Source organism: Acinonyx jubatus, chromosome B3, assembly GCF_027475565.1.
Source record: "Acinonyx jubatus isolate Ajub_Pintada_27869175 chromosome B3, VMU_Ajub_asm_v1.0, whole genome shotgun sequence".
Lineage (NCBI taxonomy): Eukaryota > Metazoa > Chordata > Mammalia > Carnivora > Felidae > Acinonyx > Acinonyx jubatus.
Genome location: NC_069386.1, coordinates 36,078,858 through 36,096,536, shown reverse-complemented (window position 1 = coordinate 36,096,536; position 17,679 = coordinate 36,078,858). Strand labels below are relative to the sequence as shown.

Below are 17,679 nucleotides of genomic sequence, written 5' to 3'. Positions count from 1 at the left end.
GGAGAGACTTGAGTGAGGGAAGCGGGGAGGGGTCTTCGAGAGCAGATTCAAGGGGATTCACAACAGAGTTGCCAGCCAGCCCCCTCCTGAGAAGGTCACAAGAAACTCTAAGGTCCTACTTCCGATCTGTGACCACTTTTGTCCCTGATTAGCAAATGTCTCACCTACGGTCTGAAACAGGAGGCAGCAGAACAGAGGTGGCCTCAAGGCAGATAACGCTAAGTGCACACTCTTATCCCCGTGCCTCCCAGCTCCTCACCTCCAGCAAGTCAGTTCAAGAGCTCAGTTTTCTTATCCCTAAAGTGGATTGTTAGGGGAAGGTTAGAAGCATTTGATAAAACTCGGCAGGGTTGTTACGAGATTTAAATAAAACGGTGTACATAAATTGCTCAGCACAAGGCTTAGGGCTTAGCAAGCCCTTGTCAAATGATCTGTTATTACCGTCCTTGTCATCATTAGTGTTGCCGTCCCACGTCTTTCTGACAGCAGACTGTGTGACTCTCTGTGTTCTGTCCGGGTACCGGAGGCAAGGCGCTCTGGTTACAGGCCAGCCTTGCTTCATACAGTAAAAAGTGCAGCCACGAAGAATTATAATGAGCGATCGCCCAGTGGGGTAGGACTCTGGGAAGCCCAGAGAGGCCAGGGGCCACGTTCAGGGTCACTCAGCGGGTGAAGTGAGTGCCCGAACTGGGCCTGGAAACCCTACCTCCTGCTCCAAGTCTGTCCTTGAAGCCGCGCTGAGCTGATCCCCCAGGTAAGAAATGTTTTGCTTCTGTGTACAGAATTCAGCTTTGCAGCGATGGGAAGCTCTAAGAGGCTAAAGGTTGTTTTGAAAGTATCTTGTAGTCCAGTCAGTTCACTGGGTTCAGATAAGAGCCTGGACGGAGGCCCAGAGCCCCTGCAGCTCCCCCTGGGCAGCCCTTCCAAGGGAGCGCCTGGCCCTCCACGGCCCACATGCACGCTGTGCCCTCTGCAACCTGCTTTCAGTTAAATAGGCAGTTTTATTCCATTTCGGGGAGTTTGTTTCCCCCAAAAACATTTGTGGGGTAACAAAGGAGTAGAGAAGGCTGTGTGAGCAAACATATTTATGTTCCACAAGCCATGTAAATCTGGGAGACACGAGTCTGTATCTCACTTCTGGAAGACCTATGTGGTCACAACCAGAGGGAAATACTTTTCAGTCAAAGTTACGGAGCATGTCGGTGTGTGCTTTTAATAACGTCTATCTTTTTGATAAAAATTGTAAATGTCCTGGGGAAGAATTGGAAACCACGAATGTGCAACTAGCCAGACATTGCCACTATTAACATCTTGATGGATTTTCTTACAGACTACGTGGGGTCTTTTGTTTGTCTTTAATTTTTTAAATTTATGTATTTATTTTGAGAGAGAGAGAGAGAGAGCACGTGCAGGGAAGGGGCAGAGAGAGAGGGAGAGAGAGAATCCCAAGCAGGCTCCCCACCATTAGCATAGAGCCTGCTGTGGGGCTCGAACCCACAAACTGCAAGATGGTGACCTGAGCCAAAACCAACTGTTGGGAACTTAACTGACTGAGCCATCCGGGTGCCCCAGACTGGGTGTTTTTTTGTTTGTTTGTTTGTTTGTTTTTAGTTTTTTTAATGTTTATTTATTTTTGAGAGAGACAGAGATAGAATGTGAGTGGGTTAGGGGCAGAGAGAGAGGGAGACACAGAATCCGAAGCAGGCTCCAGGCTCCGAGCTGTCAGCACGGAGCCCGACGCGGGGCTCAAACTCACGAGCTGTGAGATCGTGAGCTGGGCTAAAGTCAGATGCTCAACTGACTGAGCCACCCAGGCGCCCCACTATGTGTTTTTTAATAGATGGGGAACGCTGTATGGGTATAACTTGCTTCTGACTGTTTCACTAACCATTAGTTCTTGAGAAATTCCCAAGTCATTAAATATTCTTTGAAAATACGATTTTCAGTGACCTCATAATATTCTGTAATGTTGGTGTCCTATAACTCCTTTGGGCAGTGCTCCACCGATGGGGACTGATTATACTGTTTGCTATGATGAATAACCATGCGGTGAACGTCTTGGCGTGCTTGGCTGCTGATTTTCCTGGGATGAGTTCCCAGAGTGGAGTTATTGGCCAAAGGCTATGAACCTTTCAAAAGTCTTTGCGAGACTAGGTCAAATGCACCTGCAGGAAGGTTGCCCTACTTCACACCCCCTTCCACCACACAGAGAGGCCTGTGTGCCAGCCCCTACTAACTCTGTCTTTTGGTCAATGAGGTATATTTGAGACACGACCCGCCGCCCCCCAGAACCTGGCTCCTCCTTGAAAAGACTCAGGGTGGATGGCAGCCGCCACCCCACATTTGATGTTGAAGGTCTGTCTCCGTGCAGGGGCTGGATTTGTTCTTTGAGGCTTCCGGGATAAGGTCCGCACCAACGGCATGAAGATTTCCCTAGTGATTATAGGATTAGAGACTCCAAGGAACGGACTTCCCCTCCTCACCCCAGGGAGCAAGGTCTGTGCCTCAGTTCTGTTGAGGCTGAAGCGCTCTTTGAGGTTCAAAGACCAGACGGCAGGTTAGACCCCTACCATGGGGGCAGTTCTGTGAACTGACCATCTCCACAGTGATGCTGACATTATGAAACACTGAAAAGCCTTGACTCTGCTCCTTAGACGCTTTCTGAACCTCCGCTCCCTCAGCTGTAAAAGGTGTTATGTGAGGATAAAATTTGATCTCAGGAGGGGTCACCGTTAGCATCAGTGTGTCAGGATGAGAGTGTAGAAGGCAGTGTGGTGTGGCAGTTACTAACCAGACCTGCGCTGGGTCTCAAGTCGTCCCCCCCCCCCCATACAGAAATGGGAACAGGGGGCGCCTTGGGGGCTCGATCGGTTAAGTGACTTCGGCTCAGGTCATGATTTCACAGTCTGTGACTTCACAGACATTGGAACAGAAAACAGTGGCGTTTGGGGGGGGGTCTGGGGTGGGGATTGTTCCCATGTAAGAAAAAACCCAACAGAACCAGCTTCCTTTAGAACGCCTAGTGTGTGCATTTTTTTTATTTATTTGGGCTTTAATTTTTGTGTCCATTGGAGTGATAATTGTCCAGAGTTCATAAAGCCCAGGGCTACTTTGAGGTCTAGGGTACAAGTGGCATGTATCGGCTTGTGAGAGCCTGTTGCCACGCCGATTGGTCAACATGGCCGTTATTAAAAACCAAGTTACGCAAACTTGCAATTAAATAAATTATATCAGAAACAGAGGTACTGAATGTTAATAACTCATTACTCCCTGGTTACTTTACCACTCTCTGTGCTCTTGAGGAGACTTGTGTCTATTATACGCACATGGTAGAAAGCTTACGTAATGGGTCTGTTGTGAGGCTTTTCCAACTCTACTTTTGGTGACATCACCCTGGTAGATTACAATTAGCGTAGTGGGAATATTTTTGCCACTGGGATTGGCAAATGCTCCAAACCAGGGCCTTTTTCCCTTGGAGAACCAGTTAAACAGTTACCAGCACACGACTGTCTGTAACCAATCCCTCTCCCCCTTTGCTACACACCCCAAGGGGAACTCTGTTCCTTGCTTTTAGCTGTTTCTTTTTGCACTTATCCCCCTATTTCTTAATTATATGCTTTCACTGCCTTGTCTGGATTTTTTTTAAATCTTAGACATTGTGTGTTGACTTCCTATTATGGAATTTGAGGATCTGGCTCTCTTCCAGCTCAGTCTCCCCTCTTACTACACACACACACACACACACGCACACGCACTTTCCCTACCTCTGTGCTCCCAGTATGTTATAGTGTAACTCTTGTTTAAATAAATATTCAGGATTTATATTATTACGACTATGTAAATGTTGTACATAAATCATTATCACTATGATTTACATTCGCTTTCTTATACAGCCTTCTTCCTGGGGTTAATAATTGTGTTTTTTAATTTACTTGATTTCTCCATAGAACAATGGTTTTCAGACATTTTTTCTTAGCAGTGGAACTCGTGTTGCAAACAAAATGTTATGTAGAACCCTACGATATAAACAGGAAAAGCAGGGTTGCCAGGTCGAAAGTGGGGGGATCTTCCCTTGAGGGCTGCTATTATGTGCAGCCAACCAGGTCACACACTGCACAACCCTAGGGGGTCACCGTTCACATAAGCAACAATGTGATTTAGTCCTGACAGTCGTAATTCCCCACCCCACTGGGGAATGTGTCCATTGTGTAAGGCGAGGTCCACCTGGGGTGTACATTACATCAGGATCATTCTCAGCTTTAAAAAGACGAATTCCTTTCCCAGTGCAGGGCTCTGACCTCGCCCCATTCTCAGTGGACTCCAGTGATGCCGCTTAACCTGTCCGTCCGGTGCATCACCCGCACAGGCTGCTGGCCAGAAGCTGCTTTTAGCTGATGGCCACCTATCGACTGATTCGGTGCCCCTCAGATTTGCCTGGGCTGGGCTGGGCTGGGCGCCAAAAGCTTAATGCAGAAGATTTGCTCGGGGACCGCTCAGATGCAGCCTTTGGGATCAGATGTAAGGGACGGCTCTGTCAGAGGGGGGTGTGAGCTGTGGGAGCAGAGAGCGCAGTGCCTGTCTGCCCTTAGAGGTCAGACTGCACGAGGGGAGTTGGCCAAAATGAGCAGAGTGGGCTTCGAAAAGCTTAGCCTTGAGGGTTACCCCTCGGCAGGAACCCCTGATTGGCCTTCCGCCGGGTAAACTCGTGTGAGTTGCTTAAGCTCTCTGGGCCTGAAGGTCCTCATACCTGAATCACAGGGTGTGTGAGAGCCAAAAGAAGATCATGTGTAACCCTGACCAAAGCCATGGTCACATGTGGCTCAGTCTCTGCTTAGAGTCTCGTTTTAAAGAAATAGTCGGACAGCCCAAAAGTCATTGAAATAGGCTTTCCAGCTCTAACTGCATCCCCCCATAAAATGGCAATGGGGACCATTTGTAGCTGGTGTTGGTACACCCCAGACCCTTTTCGTCCATTCTGTAATTTTCCCACAATGCACAATGTCAGTGGAGCTCTCCTGAGTACCCCTCGGGTGCTGTTTTCCTCTCTCTCTTTCTCCACCATTGCCACTTTCTCTTGGGTCTGTTTTTTCTCTACCCATCTCACCGTTGCCGTGTCACAAAAAACCCAGCTGATCTGGAAATGAGCCGATGGTGATTCGGACAGGAAGTGGGTGGGGAGAGGTCATAGCAGGACACATGTTCTGAAATAACCCCACCGTACTGGTGAGGCAGAGGGCACGCGAACAGAGGCTTTACAAAAAAGGACTCTCTTCTTCGTTATTCAGTTGAGGAACCTAAAGCAGGGAGGTACGACCTACCTAAGGTGCCTCTGAGGACCTAACCACTCTTAGCCAATGGGTGGTGACTGGGAAGATCCTTCCTATTTCCTCCGATGCCCCAAAAATCTAGCATTAAAAAGCCTGGGAATGGAAACACAGCTTCTGCCTGTCATTTTCCTTCCCTTCATTAAACGGACTTCCCTTCCCTTCCCTCCCCTCCTCCATCTTTTGTGGAATCAATTCCCTTTGAAGGATGTCTTTCAGGTCATATACCTAGCACATAGTGCGTGCCGGGCTTGTAAGGAGCTGGACAATCAGAGACAAGAGACAGGTACTGTCCTCAGGTGCTCACGGACAAATAGAAGCAGGCTGCAATGGTGCATGACGGTGCCTGTAATAGAAGGAAGCACAGAATGCAATGAACACATAGAGGAGGAGCTCTTAACCCATTCAGGGATCAGGGCGGACTTCCTGGAGGAGGTGTCATTATCTAATCTGCATGAGAATACTACTACCATCATATATTGAGCATTCACTATGATGATAACCTACACACCAAGCAGTTTGCTAGGCGTTAGCTCATTCAGTCTTCACAAAAGGCTAAGAGGCAGGTGTTACTGCCCTCATTTCAGAAATGAGGAAACTGAAGCTCAGAGAACTTCACTGACTCTCCCAAGGCCACGTACCTAAAAAGTAGCAGAGCTGTAATTCAAACACAGGCCTGTGTGACTCCATAGAGTCTGCTTTGAACCACAGGGCACTGGGTACAGGTGTTTAAGATACGCACTGAACAAGCATCCACATCTGGGAGCGGCACTGGTCACATCGTAGGCAGAGTAACTTATATGATAGTGTTTAGGTGGACCCAGAGACTCAGGCCTCTTTGCTGACTCCTGGAGCAGTAGGAAGGAGCCTCCTGCTGACCCTGGCACCTCCCTAGAGGGCAGGGGGGGAGTATGGGCACTGGGGGGAGTATGAGAGCACATGCCCCATGGCTGGATGTGTGGACTGCCATGCCTGCTGCCCTCTAGGCTCTGGTTGTTCAGGTGAACAGGAGCATCTTAACATGAAACTTTCGCTTGGGGAAGGGGTACCTTTTCCTAAGTTGCACAGGGGTATGGTATGGACCAAGGGTGTATCACTCTTCTGTGTCCCCTGCCCCATTACCATTCAGGGTTGGGGAGGACACAGCCACAGAACAATTTGGACCAACCTGGTGCAGAAATGCAGAGGTGAATAAGATAGTGGGTAAGTCCTCGAGGACCTTCCAGTCCAGTTTAGAAGCCCAGAATAAAGGCTCTCCTCTCAGGACCACCCTAGGCCCATCAAACTAATCCCCTGCTCTCTCTCTCTCTTCCTCCTCGGCAGACGGGCAGGATTGAACCCAACTACCCCAAGGTCTGTGGTCACCAAGGCAACGTGCTGGACATCAAGTGGAACCCATTCATTGACAACATCATTGCCTCATGCTCAGAGGACACGTCGGTGAGCAGGAAGGGGCCTCCCCCCTGCTTCCTCCTGGAGGCCTCCCTTCCTAAACTCCTCTCTTTCTCCGTCTTTGCCCTTCTTCTGTCTTCTTTGTCACCCTTCCAGCCAGCCCCGGGGTGGGGAGGGAGCTAGGGAAAGGACGAAGAGAGCGAACCCACGGACCTTTTGGCAGATCTTGTGCTTTGAGTGTGATTTCCTTTGGAGGTGTCGATTTTGTAGGTGAGAATTAAAACAAGGAGTTTAGGTACGTGATTCGGCACTCGTCGGTGGTCTCAAAAGGAGACCTTCCTCCCTGTGTGTGGTCTCCCTCCTGCCCACCCTGGGCTGGGAAGGACGCAGCTGGAGCTGGTGGGGCGGGAGGGCTCAGTGGTCGGTGCGCCAGGCACCGGGCTGGGCGGGAGAGGGGGGCCAGTGGGGGAGCCGTCCAGCCTTCTCGTCCGGGTGCAGAAAGCCCACAGAGGGGTGCGACGACCCCAGCCAGCTCCGTCCCTGCTTGCTGAGGTGTTGGCGACAGTCATCAGCCGTGGGGGGAGCAAACACGCTGAAAGTGGGGGCTGCCTCCTACGGAGCTCCTCCTCTCAGTCTGAGCTGGAGTGCGGTAAGTCCTCCTGTGTGACAGGGGCACTGCCGCCCCCAAAGTGAGGGCTGGGAAGGTCACACAACTAGGAAGCCGAGGAGCAGTCCTCTAAGAGCTGGCTGGACAGCTCTCCCTGCTCAACCAAGTGACGTCATGACACGAGTCCACACCGTCCGAGCTGGAAGCCTCTGCCCGCCCCCCACCCCGCCCCGGTGTCCCGTGTCTCACCAGGGCAGCCAGCTGGGAAAGAGAGGAGCAGTGACCAGCTTGACCCGGGGAGGGACAGACAGGCCAGGGCTCTCGGAGCCCTGGCTCCACCTCTGGTCCAAGCTTCTGCCTGACTCAGCGGGAGGGAGGAAGGGTCGCTCGCCCTGACGGCCCTGCCCGGTTCTAGCTCAGCACCTTCTTGCTCTGTGAGTCAGGTGCCTTTTGCTCCAGGAGCCCGGCCAATAAACCAGCTCTCCGCGCCCCGTGTCAGGAAAAGCATGAGGCCCCGGCCCCGACCACACCAGCCGAGCGGCCCTCTTCAGTGTCGCACGCACTGACCGAAGGACCGCTGTGTGCCCGCCGTGCTCCCGGGTGCTGCCCTTCAAAGGGAGCTCGGCTGTGGAATCCCACGGGCCGGGATTGAATCTTGGCATCACCGCTTGCAGCTGGGTGACCAAGGGCGTGTGACTTACCCTCTCTGAGCCTCAGCTTTGCTCCTCTGGGTAACGGCAAGAGTGATCCGTGTCTCTGGCAGCCGCTGTGAGGGGGAAAGGAGGTCTGTGCCCAGCATATGCCTGCTGGTCTCTGTGCCGCTCCGGAAACATCACCAGCAGAAGGGCGCCACTCGCTGAAGTGCAAGGCAGAATGAAGTCAGAGGGCTAGGCACACGGGGAGGCGGGATTCGTTTTGCCGGAAGTGCAGGCAGGGGACAGGGAGTTAGGGAAAGCTAACTGCAGGCAGAGAAGGGGCTGAAGGAGGCCCGGGGAGAAGGCACAGGCCTGCGGGCAGGGGCGGGGGGTGGGGGGCATAGTCCCCGGGCCACTGTAACAAAACACCAGACTCAGTGGCTTGTAAAGTGAGTCACTTGCTCACAGTTCTGGAGCTCATGTCCGAGATCAGGTGCCAGCGTGGTCAGGGAAGGGCCCTCTTTTCCTTGTAGGCCCACATGGCAGACGGGGCTGGGGTCCCTCTGGAGGCTCTGAAAAGGGCACTAATCCCACTTTTGAGGGCTCCACCCTCATGAGTTAGTCACATCCCAGAGGCCCTGAGTCGGCATACTGTCAGCTGAGGGGGTAGGATTTCAACATGAGTAGGGGACGCTGTGCACCCCAGGGATCAGGGAAGGGGAGCTGGCGGGCCGGAGGGCTCACGGCTGGCTCTGTAGAGGAGGCCCCCCCCCTCCCGGAGCCAAACAAGCCCCGGAATGTGGCTTGGCCACCCCAACCCTGGAGTAGCCCCTCCCGGAGAAGGTCCCTGAGGCCCGAGGGGAAGCACCCAGTCCAAGGTCACGCAGGGAGGCGGGGCACAGGTGGGGCCAGAGCCCAGGTCTCCGGACTCCCAGGCAGCACTCCTCAGCACCTCACCAACAGTCTTAGGTTTACAGATGAGGAAACTGAGGCTCAGCGCCGCGAAGGCTGGCAGTTCAGATCCGTCAAACACTCAGCATTGACATCTCGGTGTCTTGTCTGAGCAGGCCCCGTACCGGGAACCCACCGAGGGCACACTGAGGGGCGGCATCCTCCACAGGTCCTGGGATGTGCGGGGGAGGAGCCCGCAGCTCCCAAGGTCAGGTGAGGAGGCCAGTCAGACCTGCCTCCATCAAAGCGCCTCGAGGGGCAAGCCACCGAGACACCCTTCCTCAACCCACTCCGGCCCAAATGATCAACTTCCTGCACACCAGACGTGACATCCAGAACCAGGGTTAGGAGGTCAGTCAGCAGACCTACTAAGTGCCAGGCGCTGTGCTACTCAGGGGGGGCTAGGGAGGGGACCCGCCGGCAAGGGCTAGAGAGGAGCTGTTCGAAGCAGATCCAGACCATGTCTCCAGGTGGTGCCTGCCCACCTCTTCTCACCCCTCCACTGCCCTCTGCTTGTCTCTCAGAACGTCCAGAGGACACTGAAGGGAGCCAGCAAGCCCTCCCAGCTCCGTAGCTCCTTTCCCATATGCCCCATCCCTGAAAATCCTCCAGTGAAATCCATCCCCTACGCCCGACCCTCCCCCAGGGAGAGAGGAGGGCCTCGGGAGTCTGACCCCGTCCCGCCAGAGGTCCAGTGGAACATACCCAGGCCCTTTCCCGAGGGGCTCCCGTCCTGAGGGAGAGATAGGGGCCATAACTCTCCCTGGCATCTGGCAGAATCCAGTTCTTTCCGCCGCTGGGTGATGTCACCTATTGTTGAACGGCTGTGCTTTTTATAGCTTCTGCTGCAGCTCGGGAGGGTGGCTGGCAGGCGGCGGGGAAGGGCTCTATGGGTTTCCAGCCTCGTGCTCCTAGCCTTCCCAGAGGGCCAGCAGCTGCAGAGAGAGGGAGAGGTTTCTGACATCTCAAGGAGAGGGAAAGGGTGGTCCCGGGGAGGGGCGGGGTGGGGGGAGAGGGAGGCAGGCCCCTCTCCCGGGCAGGCTGAGCTCAGCAGCTTTCCTCTGCCTTCTCTTCCTCTGCTCCTTTATCCAAAGGCTGCCTTCCCTCCCCACCCCCACCCTCAGAGAGGATGCCCCTCTCCCGAGGCACTGTGAGTGGGATGGGGCAGGATATCAGCCCTGCGGGGAAGCAGCCAGAAGCCACCCACCACCCTGCCCTTCCACACACACACACACACACACACACACACACCACCCTCTAGAGAACCAACACTTCTTGGAGCTAGAAGGGAGCAACGTACCTCTTTCAGAGATGGAAGGACAGGCACCCTGAGAGAGGTCGATGGCCTGGCTGAGGCCTCACCGACAGACCTGCCACTCAGGCTCAGGAGTCCATAGGCCTGGGTTCAAATCCTGGTTCTGCCCCTTCCCAGACCTGTGACTTTGGACCAGTTTCTTTTAACTCTCTGCACACAAGTTGCCCCCTGTAAAATGGAGATCATACTGGGCTCAGCATCAGAACGAAATACACCATGGTTTGTGTTTCTTGTCTACTGAGAACTCTCTCTAGAGCCCCTGGGGCAACCAGAGAGCTGGAGTCAGAGACCCAGCACTCTTTCCATGTCATTCTTTGCTCGCTGGGCCCCCAAATAGGCCTTCTGTCACTGGTTTCCGGGTAAAGATGAAGCTGAATGGTGAACCTCAAAATCCAAGAGAGAAATCCCCCCACCCCTTCCAAACCAGGATCTCAGGGGTGATTTCGCATCTACCCAGCTCACCAGCAGCTGGCGTAAGGGCTCCGCCAGGTCAGGGGATGACTCATGACTCATTGCTGAACCTGCTGATGATGTGATAGCAAAGCTTCTGGGCTTCTAGAATTCTTCCATTGCCTCATTCATTCAACAGGTATGTGCCAGGCACCGTTCCTTGCGCTGAAGGCAAGGATGGTGACAGGGGATCCTACCCCTGCATGGAGGAGTCGACCATCCAGTGGGATGGCCTGGCAGGTTGTCTGGGCCCTGGCACTGGGGAGCTGCTCTCTTTTTCGGAATCGATAGGCAGAAGGACAAATCGTGTCCTCTCTAAGGTGTCAGATTCAGTCCAGGCGAGAAGGAAGGAATGGGGGAAGCCGCTGAGGTCAGAGCGTGGATTTGAACAGAGCTGGTTAGACTGCAGAGCTCTCCCTTTGTTCGCCAGCTGCCCCCTCCCCAGGCACAGGGACACTTGGTTTTGTAACTTTATTAACGATCCTTATCAGCCGTCTCCCGTTAGCCTTGTCTGCCCTGCCTGCTGTCTCCCCCACAAAACTGTGAGCTGCTGAGATGAAGGATACCCTCTCCTGCCCCGTATCTGGTGTGTGTGACATAGGGAGCCATGGAACATATTTGGTTGCATTGAATGTAGCTGAGTTAAACAGGGCTCTGAGCCAGGGCCCTGAAAAGGGGCGCAGCTGGCTTGCTAGAGAGAGTGTTTTGCCACCTTTCTCCACCCCTTCCTTCCAGAAATCCGGTTTGTCTGCCCTTACCAGGTTTCCTGTTGAGTGGAAGTAACTTTCCAGAGCAACCTCTGAGCCGATCCGCAGTGCTCCTCCCCCACGCATCGGCTCTTTGCTTCAGACAAACCCCTTGAAGACCAAGGGGTTGGAATTCCTTTTCCAGCGGCTTAGGCCCACTGTGAACTCACTCCAGCTCCTCCTCTGAGCTCCCATGGCACACGGTGCCAGCTATGTGCTATAGCAGGAGACCCAGCGTCTCGCCCCCTCGCCAGTGATACATTCGATGATGTCAAACGCAGGGGACTTCAGGAGATTAACTAGTATGGCCTCAGCGTGCAGATGAGAAAACTGGGGCCCAGGGAGGGAAGTGGCTGGTATCAGATGGGGGTGAGGCGAGGTGCCTCTCTCCCTCTCCGTAGGACATTTTCCATCGGGTTCCCCAAGCCCTGCCAGGGACCCTACACCTAACAGTCATTGGTGAAAACAGCTCTTTGGGCCTTCCCCTGCAGGCCTCGGCTCCATGGATGGGACTTGGATCCAGTTCAGAGGCACAGACACAACCTGCCGTCCCCATCCCCTTGGCTCAGCCCCTGGGTCCCTAGGCCGAGCTGTCATCCCAGCAAATCCGCTGCTGTGGCTAGAAAGCCTCAGACTCCCACGGACATGAAGCCCAGTGTAGTCTGACCCTCCATGGGGCACGTGTCTCTCTTCATCATCTAGACAAGGAGCCTGAGCCTCAGAGAGGTGACCTGGCTTTCCAAGGTCATCCAGCAGCGAGTGGGATTAGAACCTGGGCGGATCCCCACTTCACAGCTTCCCTCGCGCCTCTACCTTAGCCTGGTGTGGGACACGCCTCAGTTAGCTGACACTCAGGAATTGGACTGTTCTGGAAATGGGCTCTTCCTGAGACCCGGCCCAAGCGAAGCTGCTTCCTGAGGCCTCCGTGACTAGGTGTGACACACATGGCTTCTGGCCTCCTCAGTTCCCTGCCTGCTCTCTCCCGGCCTGCTCTACCCCGCTCAGGCTGCGTTTCCCCCAGCCACCGTGCCGGAACCCCCCATGCACACTGGTCCTGTGTCTGTCTCCTCCCCCCTCCCCACATCCTTCAGCCTCTCTTTTCAAACTTGGGCCAACATCCTGTCTTCTAGCCCTGCTCTGCCAAGACCCTCCCCACCCATCCTTAGCCCCCCTTCAGCTCTGTTTCCATGGGTTCTCTGCCCTTAACTGCCCCACTGTGTGCTGCTCAGGAGCAGGGCACCAGGCGAGCTCAGCACAATCCCCTGGCTAGCAGGACTCTGGCTCATAGAGGTGCGAGTGTGGAATGAATGAGTCTGTAATCTCTGCTTCAGAGACCTCTCTCAAAGCCCAGAGGCCACTCTCCTGCCTCAGTCAACACTTAGGCACTGACTGCCTTGGTGTCCACGTGTATATACTCATCTGTTGTCCTCAGGACACGGTATAAGGTGCCCATAGACAGCATCCTCTGCCTCCAGACGTGTCCACACTGGCCTTTCATTACGACCCTCAAAGGCTCATCCCTTTGAGTCCAAAAGCTTCCAGAGCTTCCTCCTCCAGCGCAAACAATAAACACAGAAGACGATGCCAAGTATTTCTAGGAACCAAAGAAATGCAAACCCGAAGAGTGAGATGTCATTGTCAACCTATTGGGTGGACAGAAGTCTATTTTTGAAGGTAGAGTTAGAGACCTAGGTAAAGAAGTGCTCTCAGACTCTGTTGGTGAAAACTGGGACAGCTTTTCGAGGACAGTTTTACAGTGACTATTAAAAAATGAAACGCTTGTAGGCACGTGCCCTACAGAAATATCCACACTCAAGCTTGTATTACAGGACTGTTCGGCACAGAGTGAATTGTAACAGGGACAACAGTGGGCAGAACCCTGATGTCCGTTAATAGAGGCTGATTAAACCCATCCTGGCACAGTCACGCATCAGGTGCCCCCCCCCCCCCCCGCCCCGGCCACTTAATAAGATAAGGTAAATCCATGTGTCCTGGTGTGGAAAGATGTCCACTACCTGTTACGGGAGAAAACCAAGTTGCAGAAGAACATGCGTAACGGCCTCCCTCTGCGTAAAAGACAAAAAAGTGTGGGGTGTGTGGTTTGTTGGGTCCTGCTGGGTCCCCCCTATCACCTCGCTCCCCCAACCCCCACCACCATGCAGGGCTGTGTGCGAGCTCTGGGCTTTGTTTTGTTTGTTTTAAGTAATCTCTACCCCCAACATGGGGTTCAGACTCATGACCCCCAAGATCAAGAATCACACGCTCTACCAACTGAACCAGCCAGGCGCCTCCTGAGCGCTGGGCTTTCGCAGAGAGCTGGAGCAACCAAAGGCGATTAGCATGTCAGAAAAATATCGCGAACTGTCCCCTAATTATAACTGTTTTTCGAGTGTGTTGTTTAAACATTTTTTTTTTGAGATTTATTTTTTAAGTAAATTCTACATCCGGTGTGGGGCTCAAACTCACAACCCTGAGATCAGGAGTCACATGTTCTACCGACTGAGCCAGCCAGGTGCCCTGAGTGGTTTGTTGTTGTTGTTTTAATGTGTATTTATTTTTGAGAGAGACGGAGACAGCGCGTGAGTAGGAGAGAGAGAGAAGGAGACACAGAATCCGAAGCAGGCTCCAGGCTCTGAGCTGTCAGCACAGAGCCCAATATGGGGCTTGAAACCACGTACTATGAGATCACGACCTGAGTGGAAGTCAAATGCTTAACCAGCTGAGCCACCCAGGCGCCCCACTGAGTGTTTTTTTTTTAAGTTTATTTATTTATTTATTTTGAGAAAAAAAGAGAGATGTGGGAGGGGCAGAGAGAGAGAGAGAGAGGAGAGAGAGAATCCCAAACAGGCTCCATACCATCAGCACAGAGCTTGGCTCAGGGCTCAAACTCACAGACCATGAGATCATGACCTGAGCGGAGGTCAAGAGTTGGACGCTTAACCATTTGAGCCACCCAGCAACCGCCCCCCACCCAGAGTGTATTTTGTTAACAGAATGATACACCTAAGGGTGACCCCAAACCTTTGATTGAACCTGCCTTTCTCACCCCATGCTTCCCACGTCTGCATGTGCAGAGCTGGGTCTTCCGGGGAAACACACATGATGTGGGAAATACTCATTGCTAGAATCTGCGGGGGGAAACATCAAGAAGGGAAACCGCCAAGGGAATTCCCTCAGGGGTGCCCTCAGTTCCCAGTCTTCTCCCCTGTCCCTAGGACTGTCTTTGGCTTTCCCTGTTTACTCACGGGCTTCGGAATTATCATTGAACAGCTAACATCGCATAATGACATAACATATTAATTTGTTGCCCTAGTGTTGGCCACTTTGAGTGTTTCTAAATTTTCCGTGTTGCAATGAACACCTTCATGCATGGAGATTTTTGCTTATATTGGATTTTCAGAGTGAAATTACTAGGTCAAAGGATACAACATAAATGTCTTTATAGTTCCTACTAAAGATTGCCAAATTGCTTCCAAAAGAGTTACTCTGATTTATAATACTACCAACACCAATGGAATCTACAAGTTCCAGGAGATAATCTTGCCAACCCCTGGCCCTTGTCCCCTCCCGGGGTGGCTATTTTAGAAGGTTATAAATGGTATCTCAAAGCTGTTTTTCTCATTTGTCTCCTTACTGGCCAAGGTGGAGTTCAGATTTTCAAAAGATTTGCTTTAAAGGTGTCCTAAATGGCAGTCACGTGTGTTCTTTCCTCTCCAGGGAGCACGTAATCGATGGCATTACTGACGACAACAGTTGTAACGAGGACTAGAACTCCTTAGGTCTTTAGAGCACTTTACAGTTTACAGACTTTGCCAACCAGCATCTCGTTTGATTCTACCGGTAGGCAAAGCAAGGCAAAGAGTTTCCTCTCCCGTTTGTAGAGGAGACGGTTGCAACCGCGCAGGGTATGTTTGGCCAGAGACACGGAAGTCCCCCACGGCTAACGTCAGTAATGAGGGGGACACAGACATGGCAGAGAAACTGCGCACGTCCTCTCTCTGGGGCCACACGGCCTCTGCTCTCTGCTTCTCCGTGTGTCCCACCTTCGCTTGGCCCATCATCTTTCTGCTTCTTCTTTTTTTTTTAGTTTATTTATTTATTTATTTGAGAGAGACAGAGACGGCGTGAGCGGGGAAGGGGCAGAGAGAGAGAAGGAGAGCGAGAATCCTGAGGAGGCTTCTCGCTGTCAGCGCAGAGCCCGACGCGGGGCTCGAACTCACGAAACCGTGAGATCATGACCTGAGCCTAACCCGAGAGTCAGATGCTTAACCGACTGAGCCACCCAGGCGTCTGGAAGACTGCGAATAGTGGCAGCATCCAGGCTCTGCCCATCCTCCTGGGGGGCTCCAGCGTCCCATCCACCTCTGCCCCCTTAGTTCTTCATCTCTCAGGAGAGACTCCGGGCCTCCCAGCCTCCCAGATGGCTTTTCCTCTGCTCACGTGTCCACCCTTGGTGGGGGGCACAGTAAGGGACGGCTCCATGGGGTATCAGCAGAGTTGCTGGGACGGAGGTTAGAGCTCTTAGAAGGGTGCGGGAAGGGAAGCGGAGGCAGGCTTTTAATACAACACTGGCCAAAAGCTGATTACTGTGTGGCCCTCTGGGACGCGCTAGACTGTAGCAATATCCCGGCAGTATGAGTTGTCTAGGGCTGCAGAGGCCTGCCAGAGAAACCCCCCTCCAAAGGCACAAGAGATGGTCACCTTCCTCTTGAAGTGCACCCCGGAGCCTCCCCTGGGCCTCAGTCAGGCTCTACCCACCTCACTGGCCAGCAGATGCCTCCCTGGGCAGATCTGGGAAGCCTGGTGTCCGAAGGAGGGGGCCGTCAGGGGCTTCTCCTGGCCCTGCCCACCCAGCCCTCCGTCCCCCCCGTCTGCAGGTGCGGATCTGGGAGATCCCCGAGGGTGGGTTGAAGCGGAACATGACAGAGGCTCTCCTCGAGCTGCACGGGCACAGCCGGCGCGTGGGGCTGGTCGAGTGGCACCCCACGACCAACAACATCCTCTTCAGTGCCGGCTATGACTACAAGGTGAGCTGCTAGGCCGTGGCTGGGGCGGGGGGTGGGGGTGGGGGGGGGGGTGGGGGGAGCAATGTGGGTCTTGAGGAGCTGCCTGTAGGGGGCACTGTTACCTTCCAGAGCACGTTCATCAGCGTTGTCCCACCTGCCTGTCCATTCATTCGTTCAGTCGCTGCACACCGCCGGGCATCTTCTGTGCGCCCTGTCTTTCCCGGGGTCCACGGAGGCTGCCTGTCTGGCTTCTCTGGCTCCTACGGGTTGGAAGAGAATGCCCACTTCGTGCCCACACCCTCTGCTGGGCCCCTTCTTAAATCTAGAAGTGGCCACTGCCCTCCTGGTGGGAAAAAGGAGCAAAGTCGGTGTAGGGAAGAGAACAGCACGGGGCCCTGGCCAGGAACATGAATCCTTCTTGCTGGTAGCAGAAACCGATCCCGGCTGGGGCTGGGATCTGCCGAGGGACAGTAGTGGATTTGCGCAGCAGGGAGCATCAGCCTCTGACATAGAGTTTAACGCCACCCCCCCGCCTCCCAGCGCACCCCGACCCGGCACGGGGTGTCTTTCCCGGGGCCACCGGGTGCAGACCGGGACGGACGCCTCACGGCGCAGCCGCAGGGCTGACCCTGCCTGTGGCATGCCCACCCCCTGGCAGGTCCTCATCTGGAACCTGGACGTGGGTGAGCCGGTGAAGATGATAGACTGTCACTCAGATGTGATCCTCTGCATGTCCTTCAACACCGACGGCAGCCTGCTCACCACCACGTGCAAGGACAAGAAGCTTCGCGTGATTGAGCCACGCTCTGGCCGCGTCCTGCAGGTGAAGCCCCACCGTCTTTGAGGGGAAGGGAAGGTGTCAGGATGTGGGGCTTGGCTTTCAGGCAGGCCTAGAGGAAAAGGCTGTGCCAGCTCCCCTTCTCCCACGCACCTGGCCTGCACCCCTGCTGACCTTGTGGATTCTGGGTGCTTCTCGGGGCCCTGCTTAGACTGGGTGGGGAGAGACCTCAGCACCCTTTCTCATCCCCACTGCACCCCCTCCCCAGACGGGCTTCTTCTGGCCTGCTCCGGGGGCAGAACTGGTGGCACCCTTCGGGGCACAAATCCTTGGGTATCGCCCAAGCCCCATCGTGGGCACAGGAGAGGGGATTTGGGACTCGCTACCCAGGCACCTGCGTGGGGACCGGCCTGAGGGAGATGGCTCAGGGCACCAGCCCCAGAGACGGCTCCAAGTGGGGAGGTTGATGGAGAAT

The 17,679-nt window shown here is 54.0% G+C and overlaps 1 protein-coding gene and 1 long non-coding RNA gene across 3 annotated transcripts in view; one reads left to right on the top strand and one right to left on the bottom strand.

Annotated features, from left to right (window-relative positions):
• The window catches only part of CORO2B (coronin 2B), a 133,409-nt gene that overhangs the window by 103,292 nt on the left and 12,438 nt on the right, over positions 1–17,679 (top strand). For both annotated transcript variants that reach the window (XM_027067627.2, XM_027067626.2), the window contains 3 exons: positions 6,648–6,764; positions 16,298–16,447; positions 17,085–17,249. In XM_027067627.2, the coding sequence (XP_026923428.1) occupies positions 6,648–6,764; positions 16,298–16,447; positions 17,085–17,249 (432 nt within the window). The remainder of the gene's footprint in view (positions 1–6,647; positions 6,765–16,297; positions 16,448–17,084; positions 17,250–17,679) is intronic.
• LOC106980524 (uncharacterized) lies at positions 1,734–11,034 on the bottom strand. Its single transcript, XR_001431094.3, has 5 exons — positions 10,687–11,034; positions 10,210–10,392; positions 9,615–9,844; positions 8,025–8,179; positions 1,734–5,670 (listed from the first exon to the last, which is right to left on the bottom strand). It is a non-coding gene; the product is annotated as an uncharacterized LOC106980524 (long non-coding RNA).